At 47.6% G+C, this 26,012-nt stretch overlaps 1 protein-coding gene across 4 annotated transcripts in view; it reads left to right on the forward strand.

The window, feature by feature from the left end:
* The window catches only part of HEG1 (heart development protein with EGF like domains 1), a 92,631-nt gene that overhangs the window by 35,584 nt on the left and 31,035 nt on the right, over nt 1-26,012 (forward strand). For 3 of the 4 annotated variants that reach the window (XM_027583397.2, XM_027583394.2, XM_027583396.2), the window contains exons 4-13: nt 795-1,148; nt 2,049-2,396; nt 5,986-6,255; nt 6,884-8,227; nt 10,225-10,341; nt 10,968-11,087; nt 15,505-15,608; nt 18,303-18,361; nt 18,609-18,769; nt 23,042-23,176. In XM_027583397.2, the coding sequence (XP_027439198.1) occupies nt 795-1,148; nt 2,049-2,396; nt 5,986-6,255; nt 6,884-8,227; nt 10,225-10,341; nt 10,968-11,087; nt 15,505-15,608; nt 18,303-18,361; nt 18,609-18,769; nt 23,042-23,176 (3,012 nt within the window). The remainder of the gene's footprint in view (nt 1-794; nt 1,149-2,048; nt 2,397-5,985; nt 6,256-6,883; nt 8,228-10,224; nt 10,342-10,967; nt 11,088-15,504; nt 15,609-18,302; nt 18,362-18,608; nt 18,770-23,041; nt 23,177-26,012) is intronic. The other variant, XM_027583395.2, reaches the window with a different exon arrangement.

Raw genomic sequence — 26,012 nt, forward strand, 5'->3', positions numbered from 1 at the left:
ACTGCGGTCGTACGTAAGCTTGAGAGCCGGTCTCCAAAGCCTAATGAGGCTGACTATAATAATGGAGCCTGTTCACTTTTGGATGGAATTAAATAAATCAGTGTGGGTAACATTGAGCATCTCCTGCTGACTAGAAGTTCTATTACTTCTTAAATGTGGTTTGGTTAATAGTCTTTCAAAACATCAGGTTTACGTGGCCATGAGGTGGGAATAATAAAGAATATAGAATCCTTGATGGGGACAAGGCCCGGAATGATTGCTCTAGGCTAGTATTATTCCCACTGTGGTCTGCAGAGCCCTGGCCTCCCCAGGGGTGACCTGGGGGCTGGGCTTCTGGAAACACCTTACTTTTATTCATTTATATATATGGGTTTTAATCTATAATGGCATTTGAACAAAAGGGTTATATTACTAAAATAAAACAAAACAAAAGCCCGTACCTTATCACAATGGCCTATCCCTGTATAATCTCTAAGCTGGAATTCCAGAGTAGAAGTTTTTTCCTTCCTCTATAAAAACCAAGGCAAAGAATGTCTAGAGGCTTTCTTCCATCTTCCTTTCAGCTAGAGCCAAAGCTTTCCATTGTGCTTGGTGCAGGACCTTACCGCTTCTCTGCTTAGCTCTATAAGAATCAGAGCCCGGGAAGAGAGAATGTCGGATGTGTTTATCTGTATTTAGGTCCACATCATCTAGATTTATCCAACAAAATGTAATAAGCATTATTTGTATCTAGATACATCCCTGATTTTCTTAAGCCCTTGAGTAGTCTTAAAGCATATTTTCTTCCATTTTAGCTTCTGGAAGCACAGAGGTGCTAAACAACTCCACTGTTCTCCCAAGTGCCTTGGCGAGTCGGACAGAGGGTGTGCATGTTGCCACCACGCTCCCCAGTGGTGTCCCAGGGATGCTCCAGTCCTTAACCATCAGTCTGCGGCCTCTAAATGAGACAGAGAGTTTCCTCAAGGACTCGGAAATTGCCCGGACTTCAGTATCAGCCCATTCTTCACACTTCGAGGCAGGGTTGCAAAGAAATAGTGAAGTAATCAGGAATCCGGGGGATGGGGGATTCATCGAGCCGTCCACAGAAAATGGATTTGGCCTTACATCTTCCACGGTCTCTGTGGGATTCTGGCAAAATGATTCCCCAAGTAAGTATTTAATCTTCACTTGATCTATTATGGACATTTAAAAACTGTTGGATTGTCTTCAAAGATGGCTTCAAGACCATTTTCCATCTCAAAAAAAAAAAAAAAAAAGAAAGGAAAAGATGTGTTCTTAGCTGGTGCCATCTCCTTTATCTGGTATACCACATTTTGATTTTCATCCTTATGAGAACACTGTGAAGTTCATCAGAAGGCATCACGCCTCCTGCTTTTTTATGGGCGAGGAAACTGAGGCTCAGAGGGTTGAAGAAGTGAGGGTGCGGTCCTGTCGTCCGTTCCCAGCAGAGTCGAGAGCTCGGCCTTGGAGCTGGTGCTGTGGGTGGTGCTCTTACCACCTGTGGGATTGTGCTCAGTGAGAGCTGGCCTGCTCTTTCAGACAGCCCGGGGGTTCGTTTATGTACAGATCATTCTCCCAAATAAAACGTGCAAATAGAAATATATTCCCCCAAAGTCATTGTTCATTTCAGTGTACGCCCTCCAGTTTATTTTTGGTTTGCTGTACTTAAAATTTTGAATTACCTTTATTAATAATGGAATTGCTTGAGAAGAATGCTTCTGAGCAAGCACTGTATATAGGCACAGCATATTTGTTGGATGTAACACACTCCGTCCTTTGACCACTTTGGGGGAAAGAGAATAAGACACCCAAGCCTGTAAGCTCCTCTTTCTCTTTAAAAGCTCCCTCCTTCACCAACGCTTCCTTCTAGTGTTGCTATCCTATCGACCCTGAAGAGATTCGAAATAATTATTCAAACTACGGAAGTGCCTGTCAGGTTACACATGTAATAAACACTGAACAAGGTCCTCGCGGAGGGACTCGCATCTCGGTTGTTGGGGAGTCTCTCACATCCGGGTCATGACCTTTGTTTCCCCGACCCCCTCCAGCCTGGGGAGGAGACCAGCTTGCCAGCAGCTTGGAGGCAGAGCATGGAAGCCCTGTGTCTCGGACCGAGGCTGTGTCCGGGTCCGTCCCGTCGGGCAGGAGTGGAGAGAGCACGGCGCACTCGTTCTTGACCAACAGCAAGACCTTCGCAGATGTGACAGGAAGCTCTACTTCCTATCCTGAAGTTGTGCCTGCTTCAGTTTTGACCCACTTCCCAGCCTCTGCCCCCCAGGCTCGAGGAAGTGGCGGGGCGCTGGGCGGTAGGAGCTCCGCTGAGCCGGCCCCTGAGTCCTTGTCCTCACCCTCCTCCGAGAGCCTGGATTCCTCGGCACCGCGTGGTGAACGCTCCAGTGAGTCTCCCCTTCACAGGACCGCCCCCCCCGCCCCCCTGTCGGAGGGCGGAGGGGCCTGCGAGGCTTGGGCTCTTCTGTGGCACGGTATCGGAGCCGCTCCGGGGGCCCCTCTGCTTTCGTCGTTCCCAGGCCATTCTTCCAGTGCATAGCCCCACTTTTTTTCTGGGACCTCTCCCAGGAGCTGCTCTTGCCACCGGCCCCCCTCCCACATGCAGCTTGGGGACTTCTCTGTCCATGTCCGTCCGTACCCTGCAGCCCACCCCACGCCCCCCCCATACCTGCCTCAATCACACAGCTTCTGGAAGGTGAAAGTATCACCTTCTCAGGGGTGGTTGCTCACCCCAGGTCTAGACATTCCTCAAGAGCAACTCTCCCTCCCCCTTGTTTAAACAGCTTTATGGAGATTTAAGTCACATTCTATGCAATTTGCCCATTCAAAATGCACAATTCAGTGGCTTTTAGTAGTATATTTACAGAATCGTGCAGCCAGCACCACTGATTCCAGAATGCGTCCACCACCCCAGCAAGAAACCCAGTGCTCCTCAGCACTCGCTCCCCATGCTCTCCTCCTCCCAGCCTCTGACAACCGCTGACTTACTTTCTGTCTCTGCGGATTTGCCTATTCTAGATAGTTTGTGAATGAAATCCTACGACCTGTGGCCTTCTGTGTTTTTCGCTCTGCATACCGTTTTCATGGTTCATCCCTGTTGTAGCCTCTGTCAGTGCTTCATTCCTTTATATGGCTGATATTCCATTGTGTGCATATGCCACATTGAGCTTTTGCACATGTGGGGCCTTCCCACCTTTTGTCTATTATGAATAATACTACTGTATACATTCCAGTATGAGTTTTCGTGTGGACATGTGTTTTACATTCTCTTGGAAATGCCGGGTTATAGGGTAGCTCTGTTTTTCACCTTTGAGGAATCATCAAACTGTTTTCCATTCCAGTTCCTCGGGGCAACCCCAGCACTCACTGTGGATCATCTGTTTTGATGATGGCCATCCTCGTGGTTGTGAAGTGGCATCCCAAGTGGTTTTGATTTGCATCTTCTAGCTAATGATGTTGGGTATCTTTTCACTTTGGGAGAAGTCTATTCGGGTCTTTTGACCATTTTAAAATCGGTTAGGAGTTTCTTCCTATAGTGTCTGGACCCTAGTCCTCTATCAGATACTCCATTTGCGGACATTTTCTCCCATTCTGTGGGTTTTCTTTTCACTTTTCTGACAATATCATTTTTTGAAGGATAGAGGTTTTTTAATTTTGATGAAGTCCAATTTATCAATTTGAGAACACTTTTTCTTTGATGGTCCTTTTTAATAATGTTTTTGGGTAATTTTATCAACAATTCTCAGCCACCTTATCAATGTAAAGTGTGTGCTGGCTAAAGCGAAAATGCAGTAATTTACCATTTAAGCTTATAATGGGCTTAAATCCTTACCTCTCCACCACTGATAGTAGCGGCTCCATTTCCCCCATATGAACATCCTAACTGATGAGGAAAATCAGCATTTATTACTACTGATGTGATGTGGAAAGGCATATGCTTATCGAGTACCACATGTATGGGTGGAGAATATTTGTGCTTTTTCATGTGTGTGCATGGAAAGTGCATGATCTGTCTCCTAGACAAAAGGATTCATTTTCTACCCTCACAATGTGGGGCTCAGAGTTTTCTCCTTCTCAAACTGGAAGCTTAGATGCTGTGGCCTTTCCTGTGTCCATCCCCTCAGTACAAGTACCCTTCACTCCATTGTGCATGCTCAGTTGGTTTGTGTGGGAAATGTGATCTCAGTGTGAGCAGGTCTTAGGGTTCAGTTACAAAGAGCTAGATGAGGAATAGCCTCATTCCCGAAACCAACTCACTGTCAGTTAACCTAATGCTTTATCGCGTTTGCTCTGAATCACTCAAAGTGGACTCATTCTGCCATCCAGCCTTTCAGAGTTCTTGGTCCATTCCTTTTTCTGGGTTTGGATGCAGCCCCTCTGTTTCAGGCCACGACTCTCCACTTTCTTAACTCTAGAAGCCTGATGGGGTTGTTTGCCTAAATTCCATTTAAGAGTCTGATGATCTCCCCAGCCCAGGCCTTGTCCCCTCTGCCCAGGGAACTTGTGCTCAGATACACTCAGCCCTCAAGCCTCTCCTGGTGGACCCCTGGGTCTCTTAAGCCCTTCAGCCTGGTCAGGTCGCATCTCTCCCTGCTCCCTGGCTGTCTCCACACTGCTCCAGGTCACTGTGTATCCCTGTCCCCACACTCATTCCTGTCACCTAATGCAAACCTATCATGAAGTGAGCTTACCCAACGTGCAGCTTTACCTCTGTTTTCCATGGGGTGTCAAGAGCTAGTCTGGGGGCTCCTGGCTGGCTCAGTCAGTAGAGCATGTGACTCTTGATCTTGGGATCATGAGTTCGAGCCCCACGTTGGATGTAGAGATTACTTAAATAAATAAACTAAAAAAAAAAAAAAAAAAAAGAGCTAGTCTGGTCTGGGAATAGGAATAAGAACCAGGGAAAGAACTTGTTTTCTCATAGAACCAGATTATGAGTATTTAGGCCAGGAAGAGTTGGACCTCATTTCCATAATTTCTGAGAAGGGTTTATTTGATAATCTAATATAAGAGTCTTTGAGCTTATAGCATAAAACATACACCCAAGAAAGGAGGGAAAGGATATTTATTCATGTGTCACCTGTCCCATTCGCACCAAGAAAATAAATGCATTACGAAAGCAAAAATTGGGGCACCTAGGTGACTCAGTCAGTCAAGCGTCCGACTCTTGGTTTTGGCTCAGGTCGTGATGTTAGGGTCATGAGATTGAGCACCACAAGGGGCTCCAGGCTCAGCGGGAAGTCTGCTAGAGATTCTCTCTCTCCCTCTGCCTCCTCTCTGCCTTTCCCCGCCCCCACCTGCTTGTACATGAGCACTTGTGTGTGCACTCTCCCTCTCCCTCTCTCTCAAATAAATAAATAAAATCTTTTTTAAAAAATTGAAAAAAGAAGAAGAAAAATAACATAGAACAGAAAATAAGCCCATCTTTAACTTCCAACCACCATGCATTTCTCATTGATGCGTGAAGGGAAAGAACTAACACTCAAACAGTGATAAGCCCCATGTCAGTTCAGGCCCTACCAGGAGGTAAAAGCCTTACAAGCCATGGGGGTTCTCCCTCCTGGGCCGCATCAGAAAGTCTAAAGCCCCCGTGGGGTGGTTAGTCTTTTGCTGAGCATTCACCTCCCCCGCCACTACCACCAATTTCCCTGACATAAACTCTATTACGTATCACCGAGCAGAAATACAGTATGATCCTGTTCACTGAAGTAGTAAACCTTCCCATCCAGGTCCAGGTCACCTGAACGGATGTGCTGATCTGCAGGGCCTCCTGAGGTTTCGGTCATTATATGGGTTCGCAGGAAGCAACACATCGTGGTTTCCCCAGTGCAAATTTCAGATCAAGACCCGGGAAAAGCCAGGGAAGCCCTTTGACTACCTTAGCGCAGGAAGTGAGGCTCATTGCTGGGACTCCTGCACAGTGCTGCCGCTCCAGCCCTGTACTGACCGGCCATCCCCTTTCAATCCCCTTTGCAGCCACTGAAGATGGTCCGGAGCCCGGAGGCAGTTCTGCTGTGGAAGAGAGGACTTCCCAGGCTCACCACCCGCACACTTCAGCTACTTTCACCGGGACTGGAGAGCGCACGCTGCGGTCTCTCACCAACACGAGCACACCCTCTGGGGAAGTGAGGCACTCTGCGGTCGTGCCCAGAGAAACCGAGAGCGCCACCCAGCGCGGGAACGTGACCGTGACCGGTGACGCCCACTTGGTCTCGGGCTCCCTGGTGGCCTCACCGTCCTTGGGAGGTGAGGAGCAGGATCTCTGCCCTCAGCCCTTCGGCTCACCTGTCCGCTGTACTCCCAGTCCTAGCATGATTAAGTTTGCTGTCAACCCAGAAAGTACCTTGGAAGCTCCGTCTGAAGAGAACTTTCTGGGTTCTCCCACTTCCCCCCACTTGCCTCAGCCATGTGTGATGTTGTCTGCCAGGATGCTTGGACTAAAGGAGACCAGCCAGTGGTGGCCAAAGCCAGTCTCCTGGGAAAGAAATATCTCATTATCATTAATACAGAATGGAAAATTGGGAGGGTTTTCCTTTTTCCATTTAGACATAACAATTGTTCTGTTGGGGTCTTAAGAGCTTTTCAGATACCAATTTGCTTTTATCAAAAAAGGCATGTGGAAGGAATTTGGACCTATTCCCTGTTCTTCAGCCACTGGCCCCACTTCTCTTTTATTACCATTTCCATTGCTGCCACACACGGTCCTCCCAGGAGGACAGAGTCTCCGCACAGACTCTGCCCGTTCCTGCCTGCCCACACTGCTCATCCAGAGTGCTCGCCATCGAAAACCGCCTCTCCAAAGAAAGCATTAATATGTGTTTGGGAGATTTCTTGTTTGTTGCGTTGACCTAACTTTGGTTTTTTCCATTTGCAGTCACTGGAATGAGCTACAATCAAGTGCGTGGCACGGATATGGAACAGGGGACTTCCAGTGACTACACAGACCACACCTATGTCTCATCTACTTTCACCAAAGGAGAACGGGCATTGCTTTCCATTGTAGACAACAGTTCATCCCCGGACTTAAGGGAGAGCTCTACCTCTTCTACTAAGATCTCAAACTCTTCACATTCAGACTATTCTTCCTCTTCTCAGGCTCAGGCTCAGACTGAAGGAAGTAATGTGTCATCCTATGAGAGGGAGTATGCCCAGCCTTCCACTGTGTCGCTGGCTCTGCGCACAGCCAACGTTCCCTCCTACGCACCCACCATTAACATGCCCAACACTTTGGTTCTTCTGGACACCGATGCTGCATCGATTGGTGACTCTTCTTCTTCTTCAGGGCCCCCTTTGCCCCTGCCCTCAGAGTCCCAGTCCCACCAGTCATTCTCATCAAGCTCACCCTCAACTGGGGCCTCTACTCTTCCACTGCAGTCCACTCCCGATGCGCCCACACCCGTGTCTTCCTCACCACCACCCTTACCAGGGTCCCTGACAGCATCTACCCCTGCCTCACCCTCTGCCTCCCAAACAACCCTACCACCTTCACTTTCTACCCTGGTCCTGCCCAGGGCAAGAGACACCCCTGTGACTTCAGTTCAGACGGAGACAATGGCATTATCTGTGGCAATGCTCCCCAGCAGTCAAACAGCAGATCCTAAGAACCAGAGTAACCCACACCATGAGAAAGTCATTACAGAATCAAAGCCACCAAGGCCGGAGTCTCTGCCCACAGAGGCCCCTGAAGCTATAACAGTGAGATCTACGTCAGGGATCCCTATGCCCTCGACCTTAACAGAGTCCTCCACTCAGCAAGCCCTTCCAGCCATGGGCACCAGCGTACCCCAAACGTCTCCAGCTTTGTCAACCACCGTCTTCGAGACCTCTCATCCCTTCAGCCCTGTGCCAACCACAGCAGCTCCCATGGCTGACCCCACAACAGCACAGACTACAGCTGAAAAACAGCTCTTGCCAACCAGCCCTGAAATCCCAGCACCACGGATCTCCACAGAAAGCTCCGTCACCACAGAAAGGAGCCAAGTCCATGGAGATGCTACCAGCCAGTTGATCCCCCTGACCAGTGTACCCACGTTAGCGAAAGGATTGACCCCAGGACTTGACATGACAGAGGAGTACAGCCCAGCTTCACACTTCCTCGGAACATCTCCTCCCCCAACCACAGGCGTTTCCACGGCTGAAGTACTGACTCCTAAATCTACCACCGTCGCTGCCCAGAGCAGCACGCAGTCGCCAAAAGCATTGTCCTCTCCAGCCTCAGGTAAAGGGCAGTCACACAAGCACACTGGGGGCTGCACAGGCTTGGGATTTGTGGGAACGCGTGGCAAGGGCTGCTGTCCGCAGTAGGTCCCTGTCTGTGCTGTCACCTCATCAAATAATGTCATGGTGGACCTCATGTTCTCACCTCTGAGTTACAGAACTCTGCCTAAAGAAAGAGGGGAGGATGCCATTGGCTGTGTGTGACATCTGTAGATAGTGCCACTGTAGCTTGTAATGCCCCAAGTTGCAAGAGCCTTTTAAGGTGCCTCGAAGTCTTCCAAGGCCAGAGCAGGGCGGTGATGTGGGATCGGATGGTGGGAACACTGCAGTCAAGAAGCTTCAGGTGGTCTTTCTGAGACACAGAGTGAGTGTGCCCTGCTCCCAGGTCAGAGCCCTGAGCTTCTCAGTCGCAGGGAAGGCTTCTCTGGATCCAAGGGAAGCCCAGACTCCTTGGTCTTCCTGAGTGTGTGGTGCAAGTTGGCAAATGCAGGTTAAAGGGACGTGTTCCGTAAGAGGACGATGAACTAACATTTTCCCGTAGTGACAGGGCGACCTGAGCTCCTTTACAGTGCCCTTGAGCTTATTTTTATATTCATGTGGGAGTGGCTGGTACGGGGACAATAAAGCCATTCACGTGACTCTTCATAATTTAAGGAAAGGTAGAAGGAATTAGTGATCCATCTTTCGATGTCATGTTCAGAATTATACCTTTGGCTTGTCCAGACCCAGGAAAGGAAAACTGCTGTTGGTGCAGGGCGTGCTAGGGAGACTGACACCTTAAGGAAGGAGGAAAGAAGAGAACGCTCTGTGGTGACTAGAGCACGGAGCTCGGTTAGTGTCCGAGTTCCAGCCAGTCAGCCACGGCCAGCCGGAGGGCGGAGGGCCATCACCACTCCTGCTCTCTTTGTGCAGTGACCCGAGCACCTCTGAGAGACGGAAGGTGGATTCTTCTCCAGGGAGGCTGGAACCCTGCTTCAGGGTTCCAGGAGGAGCTTCATTTCCAGCCAAATATATTCCAGTACCAGATGGAACATAATTCACAAATCCCTCTGAAAGCCGATTATGGTCATTACAACGATAACTGTAGGGGAGAATTAGTGGCATCATGACTGGCTGTTAATATGGTTTTTCTGACGGTATCTGTGGGACGGGGTTTGGTTATGGAGGTGCTGTGCTCTGGTAGTTGATTTTAGGGATATGTAAAGTAGCCTTGTGGAATAGGAACACCATCTTTAGGGTTAGCTCATTTGTTTTCGGGGTGATTTTTTTTGGCGTTACAACTCTTGACTTCTGCCTTCTCTTTCTCCTCCTACCAGTGATTTTTCTGCTTGGAAACGATGCAGTTATGTTGTGGGTTTCGGCTCTCCTGAGCATGTGGCCGAAGTCTTGAGTAGGCAGTTATTACATAGCTGGAGCATGACAATGCTGGTTCTAGATACCGAAACCCAGAGTTGTGGTCTCTGCTCATTGTCACACTACGGAAAGAGAGGGCACCGAAGTGCACCACTTTGATTGTTTGTCCGAATGATTGCACCATATGTGGAGGCCTGGTTATATTTTGAGATTTTTTTTGGAAAAGGGGGAATCCTGGAGCAGGGAGGATGGCTAATCAGGGAACTCTTCCCCCCTGACATGTGTTTTAAAATGGCATGGAGTCAAGTAGAATTTTCTAAGTGTCAAAGACAATACAACCATCAGTCCTGAACCGAGCAACCTATAAGCATGTAAGCAGCATTTGGATTTGAACCCGTTCTTGCATTCAGGGATCCAGTTGTCCAACACCTTTGTTTGCTCACGAACTAGTGCCGGGGTCTAGTCCCCACTGCATCTCTTCTGCACCTCCCAGGAACCTGCTCTATTTTAGTAGTGTGCCCTTTCAGGGCAAGTCAACAGAAATAAGCAAAAATCAAATATTAGCTGGGAGAATTAAATATTTACCTAGAGCCACTTTACATTTCCTGTGTGATTAACTGCTTTATTCCTGGGATGTGTTTTTAGTTAACAGCTGTACCACTAACCCTTGTCTTCACGACGGGAAATGCGTTGTGGACCCCACCGGCCATGGGTATGGATGTGTGTGCTCACCCTCCTGGCAAGGTGATGACTGCAGCGTGGGTAAGAGGAAAAGCCATCTCCAGTGGTCTGTACCACAGTATCTCGTTGAGATAGGCAATAGCACTGTTCCCCTTCAGAGTGTAGGGGAGTAAGGTTTTTTAAAATTACTACCCTGCTGATTGGAGAGTTAGCATGCTTCTGTGTTGTCTGCAGAATAACGTCAGACAATAACATTGACAAGCCTCCGTGATCTGGCTCCATTCTGTGGGCTCCCTACACCCCTGCCACACTGGACCCTCTCTGGCTCCCGAAAGACCCCTATGCTTTCCCGCCTCTGGCCTTCACTGCGCTGGTGCCTCAGGTTACCCCCTGCCCCCCATCTGCTTGTTCAAGTCTTCCCTTAGTTCAGATGTTATTTGCAACAGTCCTTAATTCTCCCTTCCGTCGAAATCTTCCACTCTCTCCGTACTTTCAAATCCTGATTCATATGTAGTGTCAGTTTTACACCTGGCTGCCCCCACCCTCAATATACTGGTAGCCCCTCGAGGACGAGGGTAGCATCCTCCTTATCTCTGGGCCCCACTGTGCCTCGTGCCGTTTGGCTCTTCGTAAATGCTTACTGGACTAGGTAGTGATTTTGCTGTCTGCCGCGGATTCAGGATGGCCCGGTTTTCTCTCCTCTGCAGATGTGAATGAATGCCTCTTGAACCCCTGCCCACCCCTGGCCACGTGCAACAATACTCAGGGATCCTTCACCTGCAAATGCCCGGTTGGCTACCAGATGGAAAAAGGAATATGCAATTTGGGTAAGACAATGAATCTATCTTGGAGTGTATCCTGCACCACAATATATTTTTTAAAAATAACGTTTATTGTTTTCCTCCCTAAACAAAATGGGTATTTGTCCAAGGTATGAACTTAAGGAATATAGAAAGAAGTGAAATTGCTGCCTATTTTTCAGTCACTCAGAGATATAGCACCTTATTTGCAATCTTTTTTAGTGTGCATTATATTTTTATACAGTTGAAATCGTGGTATTTGTACAAACTTTATATCTTAAACATTTTTCCGTGTTTTTTTTAAAAGATTTTTATTTATTTATTTGACACAGAGAGAGACAGCCATAGAGGGAACACAGGCAGGGGGAGGAGCAGAGGGAGAGGCAGAAGCAGGCTCCCCACTGAGCAGGGAGCCCAATGTGGGGCTCGATGTGGGGCTCAATCCCAGGACTCTGGGATCATGACCTGAGCCCACTGAAGACAGATGCTTAACAACTGAGCCACCCAGACGCCCCACATCTTTTCATGTTATTAAAAATATTATACAAACTATTACCATTACAATAAAAAAATTTAAAAAATATATTACACAAACTTCCTAAGGACCACACAGACATGCCATTATTTGTGCACAACACTATTTGCCTAACCATTCCACCCTGCAGTTAGGAAAAAATACATATCAAAGGAATCTTCTGAGTACACAGTAAAAAAAAAAAAAAAATTTTTTTTTTTTTTACGGAGGAAAAAGGGAATAAAACCCTGATTATCCTACCACATTCACACATTCTTTTCATTTGTAAAAATGATCTTCACAGTCCTGTTCATAGGCAGATACATTTTTATAAAGCTGCTGTAATTGGACCATGCAATTTGTCCTATTTCATTCTCTAATTTAATAGTCTTGAAGCTGGTTGATTTTTAGATATAATCTTCAGTTTGCAGGTTAAAAAGCAAACACAAATGAAAACTAAGGTCCTGGTGAGGTGCTAAGTGGCCAAGTTTATGCACCTGTTTGCTGAGAGGCTGCATTCCAGCCCACAGCTCTCATCACATAATAATGTGTTCGGCATAAGAGCTTCCTTGCACACTGGGTCAAACCCTGCTTTAGAGTGCTGAGTTCAAGACATAACTTGTTGAAGAAATGAGAAGTGCAGAACATAGAGTTAGCTAAGCTCATAAGGAAACTGGCAGGTAAAATGACTCATCTTTGAATCATCTTCAATTAAACAGTGTGATACTTAACATACAAAAAGTGCTCAGGAAATATCTTTTTGAGAAAACAAATATCTGTGACCTTTGAAAAGTGTTATTTGCATGAATTCCTATTGCCCACAGGCTGAGAGGAATCATCAGATATTTTAGGAAGGTTGTGTCAGATGACAAAACCAAAATGGTTAGGTAATGAGTTTGATGTGCTTTATTTTAAGGGAGAACCGCTGTGGCCTGGGGGAGGCTGGGGCCTCCCGGGCAGTGGAGCTCTCTGCCCGAGGGGTTTGGGTTAGGATGAGTTTGGTAGAGCGTTAGGAGCCGCATCACTTCTGAAACAGGGCCTGATTGGCTAGGGTTGCGTATCTGACCTTATTTAGAAGGACCAAGGACAAGGGAGTGAGTGAGTACAGAGCCCAGAGGTGACTTGGTGTTGGCGGCTTGGCTGACTGAATCCATTATGTTTCTGGTTCCGGAGACCGTTTACAGAACTCGAAAGTTCATTTTGCTGACGTGGCACCCTGGGCAGGAGCAGTTCCATCCTGGGCCTAGAAATTTATTTCAAACACTTGGTACCCTACTAAAATAATGGTAGAATTTTGGAAATTGCTTAAAATGCAAGGATCAAGTCAAAGCATTATTAAAGAAAAAAAATCTAGGAATCTAGACATCTGTTAAAATCAATAATTCCTCTTTCTCTAATAATTTATTTGCTTTTGGGTAACCTATTCCATTTAGCTACACCCTGGAAGAAATAAGCTAGGAGTCTTTGGTTTAAGAATGGAGAAGCGCCTGGGTGGCTCAGTCGTTAAGGGTCTGTCTTCCAGCGGCTGCCTTCCGAGCCCCGCATCGGCATCGGCATCGGGCTCCCTGCTCAGTGGGAAGCCTCTTTCTCCCTCTCTCACTCCCCCTGCTTGTATTCCCTCTCTCGCTGTGTCTCTCTCTGTCAAATCAATCAGTCAATCAATCAATCAATCAATCAGTCTTTGGGGGAAAAAAAAAAGAATGGAGAAGCTGGGATGATTTTGTTTTGAAGGAGTGTGGGAAATGCCCCTGCCAGGAACCCCACTGCCTGGCTTCCAGCTCCAGAGCCACCAGCTATGGCACATGACTCCTCAGCCTCAATGTTCTCATCTGTAAAATCAGATTAACACCTGCTCTGCTTCCCACTCAAGGTTATTGTGAAGATCAAATAAAATAAAGTATCTGAGCAAGCTTTGAAAATGGTAGAGTTCTCCAGATGGGAGGTATCATTTAACACTTGGTCCCCAACCTCTTGGACCAGAATTGAAAGCAATGAAAACACTAGGTACCCTGAATACAAAGTAATAATCATGGATCTTTAAAAAAATCATTTATATAAAGAAGAGAGAGAGAGACAAACCAAGAAACAGACTCTTAACTATAGAGAACAAGCTGTGATTACCAGAGGGGAGAGGGTGGGAGGGATGAGGGAAACGGAATGGGGATGAAGGAGCGCAGTTGTCCTGATGAGCACTGAATAATGTACAGAATTGTTCGATCACTGTAGTGTACATCTGAAACTCATATAAGAGTATGTTCCTTATACTGGAATTGGAATTTAAAGCTTAATGAAATAAAAAATAAGTAAATAATTTTAAAAAATCATTTCTATAGCCTATGTAAATCCACAGTTGAATGTGAAGTAGAAAATTGCCATAAAGCCAGGTGAGGTAAGGTAGGCCTGAAGAAGTCTGTGTGCTGGGCAGGGTGCAGGGGCTGGGGGATTCGATGGGATGCCATCCTCACAGCTGCCTAAAAGCAGAGACCACATTTACTGTTCTGATTCAGAAGAGGTCTGTGTACTTAACATTTACGAGATGTGTATTTCAATCCAGAGAGTCTGGGTATCAGCCTGGACCGGGGAGAAGGGAAAATGAAGGAGTGGGGTGGTGGTTCTGGAAGCCTGTGTGCTGAGGGTCCCCCAGGCATCATGGATCAGGGGGAGAGCCGTTCTTTTGTGTTAACAATCATCTTTCCCTTTTCAAGTCATTTAGCTTCATTGTTCATAAACATCAGAGGAACATGCAAATTAGAGCATGCTGAAATGCTTTCATTTGGCCAAGAATGTTTTCAAAGAGCTCCCTGCTGCTCAGCAAGAGACCTGAGCAGCTGGCTTCACTGAACTGTAGAACGAGCAAAAAGATGTTAAATAAGGATTAGGGGCTTTAGACAGTAAGTATAAGATGTTAAATGGGTTCCCTGGCTCATTTGTGGGCCTTTTTCTTAATTCAGCAGGCAAGCTTTCTGTGAAAGAGCAGCTTCATGGTTCCTGTGTTTGGGGTCTTGTTTTTTTCCCCCTGTCCAGAGGGAAAGATAAGAATTTAACATAAAGGAAGATAAGAGGCAGATATAAAGCAGGCTATATTAATTTTTGGTCGTCTGCCCATTTGTAGGTTCCATTCCCCCTCAGGCCCCATCAGCACAAATTGATGTTAAATACAAGTTTATCTTATGAGCGAAACAGGCCTTGAAAGCCAGGCTGCTTTCTTTCAGGCCTGCACTCAACAAGATCTTGACTATGGGGCATTTGCATTGCCTGGCTTGTGAACCAGGGGGCCTGGCAGCCTCCAGAGTGTCGGCCTACCACAGATGTTTGGCACCTTCCTCCATAGCCCTTCGGTTGTCCTGAATCAGTGAGCTGATTTCTGGAAGTCTCTTTCATCAGTGATAAAATGGGCATTTCCTCTGGGCCAGAGGGATGGGGGCTGGTGGGGTGACGCTGACCAGAAGAGGAAACCAAAGCATGCCCTTGAAGCTGAGGGCTTCACAGTGTGGGCCTAGAGGACAAGACTGTTGCTTTGTCGAGAGCTTTCTCAGGCCTGACTCTCCCCTCCTCCTGGGGTTATGTCATTTAAGCCAGCTGGTCTTTCTTCTTCGTCACAGCTTTACTTAGCATTGATTATGTAGGAGGCCATTAGGGAGGTGTCAGGGTGGCTTCTCACCGCAGCCTACACACACTTGCAGAAGGCTCCTTGGAGTTTCTCACTCAAACTTTTACTCGGTCCGAGCCTCCTGCCCAGCTCAGTGGATGCCCACCTTCCTAGAGAGGAGCTAGAAGAGGGAGAGGTGTTCTCTACCCTCAAGGAGAAAGACATGCACCAAGACTGTCCTGCGAGGTGCAGTAAAGAGTGATACACCGGAGACTCGCAAACACATAGCCATACGTGGGTCGGCCTGTTGCGTGTCTAACAGGTTATGTTTTCATTTTCAGTTAGAACCTTCGTGACAGAGTTCAAATTAAAGAAAACATTTCTCAATACCACCATGGAGAAACAGGCAGACCTACGTGAAGTTGAAAATGAGATCACCAAAACAGTAAGTTTCCTGAAAGGCATCTTTCTTCAAGCCCTTTGTTTTCTAGAACAGATTTCATTCAGAATTGGGAACCTCATGGCAATCAGCTTATTTCCTAGGATGTTCATTTCCATTATATTTGGAAGGTAAACTTCATGGCAAAATTAAAAGCTTCTTGGACATAGAAGGAAGGTGCTGAGAACGACTGGTGCCCAATAGACGCGTTTCTTCCACGTGTCCTCATGTGCAGCCCTTACCTTTTTCATGGGCAGACTCATAGTCACAGATGGTTAGATGGTGTGCACCAATAAGAACTATTGGTGATGAGGAAAGATCCAGAAAATCCTACTATCCCATCTGCAGTTGACCCGCTGTGTGACTATCTCTCTGTGTTTCCAAACTTGGGGAGAAGGATGCTCTATTTCCTCAGGGCAATGCCAAAGGCATAACAGTTAATCCTGATCTTCCAGGCTTGAGAATTCACTGCATAGATTATCTAGAGGCCTTTGATTCCTCTTCTTTCCCTCTTTTTTTCTTTTTGTCAGGGGAAGAAAAAAAGAAGAAAGGAGACGAAAATGAAGCTCAGATAGTAAATTTTACCTCTCATCTGCTACCTGAGCCTAAGATTTGGTGTTCAGAACATCAAAAATTGCCATTAAAATAAGTTTTAGAGATTAATTGATTTCCAATTTCAATTTTACATGCTCTTTATGAGTTAGAGTATTATTAGCCAAAACCTGTAGGGTTTTATAGGGCTGTAGATTTTATTTGTGTAAAATTTAGATTCCAATTCCATTTCTGTATCAACGGAGCATCTACTCTGTGACAGGCGCTTTGCCAGATGCCTCACTCCTGTAAGAGGTATTGTCAGCACCTTTACAGCTAGAAGAGTGGGAAGCCCTGAAAGTTAATGACATTGCCTGAGTTCACACAGAGCAGGTGCAAAGTTAGGGAACCTCCACTAGACCAGCCTCGCTTCTGACACCATTTACAAGTTTGGGGATCCCCAAGACCACCCTCAGATTTGATAATTCACTGTAAGGACTTAGATCTCATGGAAAGCTGTTAAACTCATGGTTGTGGTTTATTACAGTGAAAAGGTCTAGGTTACAATCAGCTATGGGAGAGACACATAGGGCAGAGTGAAGGAGGATTCCAAATTTGATGCTTCCGGCTGTCCTTTCCCCACGGAGTCACGTACCGCGTTAACTCCTCTTGTCAATGATGTATACAATATTCATGGAGTATTGCTAAACAATGAAGCTCCCCTGAGCCTTGGTGTTGAGAGCCAATATGTGGACATAGTCAACTGCTCATATGGCTGACTTCAGTCTCCTGTCCCTCTGGAGGTCAGGCTGATACCATGTAACTCAAAGCCCCCACATAAGTTACGTTGTTAGATATTTGGAGTAGCCCAGGGTCTCCAGGTAGACAAAGGCAGGACATTCCAAAAGCTTATTGATTACCTCCTGGAAGCCAAGAGCCGGACCTCTCTTTGAGCAAAGTTAAATTCTTTACCATACAGCAGGATTTTATGTCTACTAACCCTATACCTGGTGTTCTTGTCACTGCAGTACATCTGCCTCTTGGTTGTGCTCTAGGTCAGTATTTCCTTCTGGGGTCATGCAGGGGCTTCAGGCAGGGGCTGCGAACCCTGCACAGAGGTGCCGTCCTTCCCAGTACACAGTACTCAGTGACTTACCTGACTTGTTCATTTTCACCCAGTATGAATGTATAATTTATTAGTGATGTGACATCCCCACTCCCAAGAATAGTGAAGATTTAAGCAGTGACTAGAGAAGCCATTTAAGTAGTCTTCCCTAAGGTGCCATTCTGTCGTGAAATGTGACTTTTCTCTTTTTCCCTGGGGGAAAAAGTTTAAATCATTACACTACGAATAAATCATTGCCCATTGGAATATAGAGCAATGTCACACAAAGCCAAAAAGGGTTTAATAACATCCCATGTTTGAATCCATCTTATGAAGAGTCAAGTGTGCCTGACATGCAGGCTTTGAAGACAGGTGCGTCTGCATAGGTCAAGGTATTGTGACCTGCTGCACAGAAGGGGTCCCCAGCCCCTACTGTTTTGGGAACAGAAAAGCAGGCATGGAACTTTATGCCCTAGAGGGGTTTTGTGCTTTCTCTGAGGGTACAAGGCAAACACAGGGAGAGTCACCCTTAATTTGCTCTCAACAAAGGGGCTCTTGACCCACCTAATATGATTTCCCATGGAGAGCCTTTTTGAAGAGGACCTATCTTTGAGCTAGGTCAACCTGCTGTAGATTATGAGGGGTCTGTGTCGGGCCTGCCAGACCTGGGGTAGCTGAAGCCTTTTCAGTGAGCCTTGTTCACTCTGCAAAGTCCAAATAAACAGTTGCCTCTGAGTTTTTTGAAACCCTGGGTCTTAGGAGAGATCTGTTCCTTTGAAGATGTTTTGCATCCAAGGGTGCTGTTCTGAACATCATTTCCTGCCAAGATTTTCCCCACTGATTTACTATCTGCCTCTCTCCCTTTGTACTCGGGAAACAACAGAACAAGAGCAGGGAGGCATTTAAGAAGGGAACAAAAAAAGGACACCACTGCTCTGTAAAGCTGCCTGCTGATAACCTGATGGCTGGAAAATGCCTGTTTTATCCTGAAAATAGGAAATCGGTTCTAGGTTTAAGGCTTTTATCTAACTCACAGTTACCGACAAACCTGTTTTTCCTTTCAGTTAAATATGTGTTTTTCAACGTTACCTGGTTATACCCGATCCACAGTTCATGCTTCTAGGTAAGTAACAGAATTACACTCACTTGTGAACCAATCTATACAAAGGGGAGGCTGTTGTAACATAGGCGACAGCAACAAAACTGGGCCCTGTTCTGACCAAGCCAACAGAGTGACCTGGGGCCAAGGTCACTGGACCTCCATGCTCTCCCATTCCCTTCCTGGAGAACGGAGATGCATTCATTTTCTAAAAGCCCTGGGCCCACGTGTCATTTTAGGACAATTAAAAACCTACACACTTTGCCAACAGGGAGTCCAATGCAGTGGTCATGTCACTGCAAACCACCTTCTCCTTGGCCTCCAACGTGACGCTGTTTGACCTGGCTGACGGGATGCAGAAATGTGTCAACTCCTGTAGGTCCTCTGCTGAGGTCTGCCAGCTCTTGGGATCTCAGAGGCGGATCTTTAAAGGTAAAGAATGGCCCTCTGGCAGGACCCTGCCCATATGGTTAGGTACAGAGGCACTCAGGGCTCAGGCTCAACACATTCATCACAGAGCCAGTCAGTGTTTGACATGGGTGTTAAGCGAGAGGCACTTGGGTGGCTCAGTCGGTTGAACCTCCGACTCTTGATCTCAGCTCAGGTCTCGATCTCAGGGGCATGAGTTCAAGCCCCGTGTTGGGCTCCATGCTGGGTGTGGAGCCTACTTTAAAAAAGAAAAAGAAAAAGAAAAGAAATGTGTGTCAAGTGAAAGGCCTTCATGTGTCTGTACCTTTGTGCACATGTACATGCACACACACACACACACACACACACACACACACACACACACAGCCTTAAAGTCACCTGGTCTTTGGCACACTGCCTCTCCTTTTCTCCTGGACTTCATTGGTGTGGGAAGGGATACAGGAGCTGATGTAATGAAATCATTCTTCTTGATCTTGAAGAGTTCCAGCTCTCTCTGGGGAGACAAAGTCACACACAGAATATACATGCTTATTAATACCCCAAATCTTCATCATGTAACAAACAAAACAAAACAAAACAAAAAACCATGGGCAGTGTTACCCATCTTGTGTGTTTGTTTGCAAATTATCAATGCACGGAAATAAGACCAGAATGATGTAGGCCAGACTCTACTCATGGTGCCATTCATGATGATTTCCCTTTTCTTGTTCATCTATGTATGAAGCAGATAAAAAGGGGATTATAGACAATGACTTCACAAGGCAAATTTGGGTCTTGGAGAGGAAGTTTTGCCTCTGGGATGGGAAAACTTAGCTAGAATTAAAAGGGGGCTTATTTCTGCTGCTGTCTCCTCAATAATCAAAGTGAGCTCCGGTTAGCAAATTGTGCTACATAGTCAGGACTAGCGAAGGATGTAGAATCTGTGAGCCTCCCCATCGGGTGTCCAGACACTGATGGAAGTTGCAGGGAGCAGGTTTGGTGCTGTATCTGCTGGAAGATCCAGGACATTCCCAGTGGCTCAGGGCTTTCTGAGTGCTGATCCACAGGGCTCTCCTCATGGCCCTGTGCACTGCAGAGCCTGGGAGCTGGGGTTAACCATGTACCCTAGCATAGATGCTATAGCTTTAGCTCATTGTAAGGCTAAATTATTCATCTGGGGGGAAAAAAGCTAAGCTTTCTGGAACTGAAGTGGATGTCATTTAGCATCACTGGGGAATTAACTAAAAAGTTTATGCCCCATTATACTGTGCTCTCAACTTTGAGGCAAGAGCTCTTTGATTTTACTTTGTTTCTCTTGCCAGTGATTCAAAGGTCCCAGTTTTTCCTCCCTAGTGAGTAAGAAGGGGACCTTCCAATTCACTAAATACTTAGTACATCCTATGCGGTCAACACTGTACCAGGTTACTTTTATGTCCCTAGTGAATGCATTTCATGTGTTGCAAATCAAGTGGCCACATACTTGGATTGGTAAGATCCTGCTCGGAAGTAGCCGTGCCCACTCTCCGACCCCATTCTTTCTACTGCTTTGATGTGGCCTATGGGGAAGCCCCTGGCTTCCTGGCTTCCTTGCTTCCTTGACGAGGTTCCATTCTTTGTTTTGTTTTGTTTTTTAAAGATTTTTTATTTATTTAGTTGACAGAGATAGACGCAGCGAGAGAGGGAACACAAGCAGGGGGAGTGGGAGAGGGAGAAGCAGGACCCCCCCCCCCCCCGGAGCAGGGAGCCTGATGCAGGATTCGATCCCAGGACCCTGAGATCATGACCCGAGCCAAAGGCAGACGCTTAACTGACTGAGCCACCCAGGTGCCCCATTTATTTTGTTTTTTAAGATTTTCTTTATTTATTTTCTCAGAGCAGTGTTAGGTTCGGAGCAAAATTAAGAGGAAGGGCCAGAGATTTCTCATCTGCTCCCCTGCCCTGACATGTGCTGGTCCCCATTCTGTACCTCCCTTTTCAGAGCTCTTGAAAACAAAGGCAGCCATGCATCTTGGCTGAAAACAGGCTCACTTTTCTGTTTTTGCTCCCGGTTCTTCTCCAGGGTCTTGTCCATACCCAGCTCTGTCTTGCCTCCCTTTCTGAGCGTGAGAGAGGTGGCTCTGATAAGCAGGGGCTGTCATGTTCTGACACCTGGGTGTTCCCACTGGGCTACTGGACCCTCCACTTCCTCACCTTCCAAAGAACTGCAGTTCTCATGCCTCCGGAGGCTTAGAGTCTTTGGCAATCCCCCAGGGAGTGTCTCAGCCTTGGGTTTACATAAGTTCTCATTGTCTGTCTGGCGGATGTTATGCCCAGGAACGACCATGGGAATTGTGGATGTAGAACAATCACATTGCCAGGCTTAAAATGAAAATGGGATTATAAGTGGTTGCCTTTGGTGGATTTGTGATGGAATGTTCTCTAAGGATTTTTAGGATAGCAACTCCTCTGTTGCAGAGGCAAGGCCAACTTTCCTTGCTTCTGTGCAGGGAAGGGTTGCTTTAGCAGGCGAGTAGTATTTGCCAGCAGGCTGGATTAATGGGCAGGATGGAAGGAAAATGTGACATTGGCTTCCAGAAAATATCTAATCAGGCCAGGCAACTCAGTCCGGCTGCTGGACAAGGCCAGCACTAGCCTTTTGCCCCAGAAGTGTTTCTTTATATTAAAGCTTGAGGACTGGCAAAGCCTTCAAAAAGTTTAGAGGAGGGGCAGAGGGGGGGTTGGTCCCCCTGCAGTGCCAGCTTTGCAGCAAGCCTGGTGAGGTTTTCCATTTTCTTAATTTTTCTCTCTTAAATACCAACTTTTCACAATAAACAAAGGAAATTCTATCACACACACAAATAGAGTTCTGCTTTAGCATGCCAGCTTCCAATGATAAAGACAGGAAATGCAGTGTTGAAAACCAAAGCTGTGTCCTAAACTTACCTCCCTGTGACCAGGCTGTGCGGCAGGCGCCAAGCCCTCGGGACTCAGAAAAGGAGGCAGAGGCGGGGACCCCGTGTGGTTGTCAGCTCACATCACTACGGTGGGGGCCGCTGTGCCATGATAAGAGCTGACTCCTGGTTTTTGCATACATTGGTGTCTTCCTTAAGGTGGGAGAGGGGAGACATGCCTCCCTGCCCCATATACGCACATTGCCCTTTGGTGGCCTCTCCTAGTTGCAAACTTGCTCTTAACCTCCCGGCAGCGAGAGCAAATCTCAGCGTTGCCTTCCCCTTTCCCCTGCTGTAAAGACGTTAGTGTTCGCTATCCAGTTAGTTGCCTATTTTTGTTCTACTGTGTACCCCATTTACATGTGTCTTTTTGTCGGGCCTGTCTTAGATAGTAAGCGTACCCTAGTCAGGTCTCGTGTGTATATACAGAGAGGGTCTACTGTATGCAGCCTCAGGGAGGGTCTGCTGTATACAGCCTCAGAGAGGGCCACATGCTCAACAATGAATGCTTTTTGATAATAAGGAAATACTTCTTTGTCACCCATGACGGGAGCATGGCTCACGTGCCCAGAGCTGGACAAGCCAAGTAGATTTACATGTAGAAAGTCAGGCCCTAAAGGGAAGGAGGTAGCAAGCCTGAAAGAGACACCCCTCTGCCCACACCCGCCTTCTGTGGTGATAGCCTAGTAGACTGACCGCCCGACAGCGCCTTCAGCGCATGTACTGAGCGCCGTGTGTCACCATCTCTGGGCAAGGTGATGGAGCCCCCAAGATGAAGAAGTCCCCCCAAAACTGCCAGTGTAGCGGGGAGACAGCCAGGAAACACAATTAAAGAACATCATGCTGGGGCAGCAGATGATCTGCCGTGCCGACCCTGGGAATCCCTCTGTGGGCGGCAGGCTACCCTGTCTCGGGAGTGCACGGCCTCCCTTTAGGCTGCAGACTCAGAGCAGACCCAGACACACCCTCCAGTGGAGACAGGTCTGAGCCTCACCAAGTCCTAAGCAGGGTATGGTGACATTTCCCGGCTTTGTGCTGGCTCCCCGCTGCGGCGCTTTAGCATGAAGCCACGGCAGACAGCACAGCATCCAGGGCCGAGGTTGCCGTGGATGCTGGAGCCGGGGACAGCACACTCTTTCTTCTGTCTGGGTTCTCTGTCCCACGGCATGCTTGGGGGTCTTGGGGCCTGGGGGGTGGGCCAGGGAAGGAATGGCGGAGGGGGCTCCAAGGGGGCTTCTGAAAGGAGTCTTGCACCAGGCAGGCTTTTTGGAAACTATTCTCAGAGCCTCTTTAAATAGAAAGTTCATGCATCTTCGGGTTTGAAATGGAGAAGATTTTATGTCACCATCTTGTTTTTCCATTCTAGCGGGCAGCTTGTGCAAGCGGAAGACTCCGGAATGTGACAAGGAGACCTCCATCTGCACCGACCTGGACGGGGTCGCCCTGTGCCAGTGCAAGTCGGGCTACTTCCAGTTCAACAAGATGGACCACTCCTGCCGAGGTACCAGCAAGTTCTCGGGGCTTCTGTGGCCTGTCCCGGCGTGGGGAAGATGCTTTTCTCTGCCCCAAGCTCTCTGCTCTAGGTGTGACTGTTCCAAACTGGGGCTAATTTGTTCTTGTCATGTTGCCCACAGCAGGATTGCGTCTATTATCTCTGTAGAACAATAGCATTATCTCTGACTAGTGCACCCTGGTCTGGCCCTTCACGTTCAGGGGAAAAGAAGACAGAATGGGAATGCCCATGCCTAACTTCACTTAGAGAAGTTAGGAAAATTATTGTTTTAATTCCCAAAGCTTGATTCTATTGTCTGCTGATCTTTGAAAATGGAAACCCAAGCACGGAGTCAGGCCTGTCCTTTTATTTATTTTTTTATTTTATTATATTTTTGTAAAGATTTTATTTATTTATTTGACAGAGAGAGACACAGCGAGAGAGGGAACACAAGCGGGGGGAGTGGGAGAGGGAGAAGCAGGCTTCCCGCGGAGCAGGGAGCCCGACGCGGGGCAGGATCCCAGGACCCTGGGCTCATGACCTGAGCCGAAGGCAGACACTCAACCAACTGAGCCACCCAGGCGCACCAAGCCTGTCCCTTTTAGAGGCAGCTGTGGCCTCATGGACAAAGTCCTGCTGAGGCTTAGGAGAGTCAGAGTCCGACTCTACCTCACGGATCATGTATCTTCCTGGGGCAGACACTTTGCTTTGCTTGAGCCTGTTTTTCCTCTTCTGCAAAATGGGTATAGTGGTGCTCCCTTGGACATTCTAGGAATTGAGGAAGGCCGTGTATAGGGAGGTGCTTTGTAAGCCATCAGCATCGACCCTTGCTTTTCACCCAGGACAGGGCTGAATTAGTGAGTTCCAGGTTTAAAGGTTTCATGAAGGGTGTAAGGGGAGAAACCTAATTCTGCTAACCGTTTAGGTGAGACTTAAATTCATTCAGTTTGAAATAAAGGGTGCTCCGTGAGTGCACGGCCAGAATGCTGCTATAAAGTAAAATTCACTCAAGTCCAGCACGCCGCGTCCCTGCCTCATAAAAGGCTGCTGGAATTTGTAATCCCCAGAAAAACGAGCAATCCCAAGGCCCTCATGTAGCTGGCAGCATATTGTACCACATGGGAGTGTCTACGGCACAGGCTTCCTGCTTGGCCAGCGCCTGCTGGGGACAGATGTACTGGACCCTGAGTGAAAGTCACATACTAGGGAAAGGTGACATGCCAGTTCTTGCTATCAGGACCTCCCAGTAGAGACTGGCTCCATTAGGAGAGGGTAAAAATACATCTCAGGGCCGTGTGGTCGTCCTGAGCTTTAGACCTCCTGACTCAGGTTTGCACACAATGGCTTTGGAAGTACGGACCTCTGCTCTGCACGCCGGCCCTGCGCTGGGCTGTGCAGAGCAGGCCAGCAGTCCTGAGGCATGGTGACCTCACAGCGTTGATCAGTGCATGTCAGTCTGCCCCTTTGATGCACAGAAGATTCCTAGTTCCATCTCACCTGGTTTAATGTAAAGTATTCCTTGCTCTTCTCGGAGACTGGGGCGTTGAGCCCTGCTTCATGTGGGAAGGTGACCTCTGCTAAATCCATGTGCTGGGGTGCTGGAGAGCTGGCAGGAGGGAAGGCAGGGTGGGTAGAAGTGGGGTCCATGGGAGTGGTGGCCCCAGTACACTGAGTCCCTGGAGTCTCAGACAGCCTCGAGAACGGCCCTGCCACCTCTGCTCTGGCGGCCCCAGCCACTTGCCTCTGTTTCCAAGTCAGCGATTTCTTACTTGTCTCACTTGCAGACTAGCATTAGCCATAGCAAGACTGTCCAAGACTTTTCAAATGCAATGACAGCCTCCGGCAACCTTATGTTGATCAAGTAAGGACCCAAGATGCAGCATGAGGATACCTTGGTTGGCTCTCGGGCTTGTTGCCAAGGCCCTGCTAAGCCTCATTTCTGTAGTATCCTTGTTGGTTAGACGTTCATCCGTGGCCATCAGGCCTCTGATGAATGGAATTGGCAGCTCTTCGGGCTGCAGCCCTGTTGGCTGGGTTCTGATGGGTTGCAGTGACATCTTCTGGCCATTGGTGCTGGAGCAATACCAAGGGGTATTTAAAATAAGTCCCCTTTTGGACACCTCAAATCTGAGGTCAGTGCTCAGTCTAAATGGGGGATAGGGGTATGTGGGTAAGTTTTCTAAAGCTGTACGTCAGCGAGCCTATATTGTTCTCTGTTGTACACATATATTCACTCGTTAGTGTTTCACATAAAAGAGCTTCGTGGTGCCTTTACCAGACTTGCAAAAGCGTCATATAAAATTAAAGTAGGTGTCCTTCCCACAGGTGTCTTAGCTTCCTTCCACCATGCAGGCCTCTTTCTCTCACCAGGCTGCAAATGCCTTGAAAGCCAGACCTGTGTCTAGAATATGCTTAGCACATTGTGGGCTTTAACAAATGTCTGTCGAATTAACAAATGGATGGCAGGGCAGCAAATATGATAGGACAAGAGTGGCAGGTCTTGGGAACAAAATGAGTCTTGAAGACTCCACCACTTATTTTATCAAAAAGGCTAGAAGACTTGCATTGGCTTGTGTTCCATGTCAGTAGGGGAAGCCCAGTCTGGGCACAAAGACTAGCTGTTGCTACACTCATCTTGTCTTCAGTGCCCCACGGGTCACAGTCCTGCCAGTGTGTGGAGAAGAGGAGCTGGATGGAACCTAAGGTACACTGGAGCCTTCTGATGAGCTTTCCCTCCAAGAACCCCCAGGACAGCACCAGGCCCGTGGTGGAACGCTGTCTTTGACTAATGACCGAACAAGCCCATTTGAAGTAAAGAAGTATTGTTACACCAGGAAGTCAGGCC

The sequence above is a fragment of the Zalophus californianus genome, chromosome 1 (genome assembly GCF_009762305.2).
Source record: "Zalophus californianus isolate mZalCal1 chromosome 1, mZalCal1.pri.v2, whole genome shotgun sequence".
NCBI classification, from domain to species: Eukaryota; Metazoa; Chordata; class Mammalia; order Carnivora; family Otariidae; genus Zalophus; species Zalophus californianus.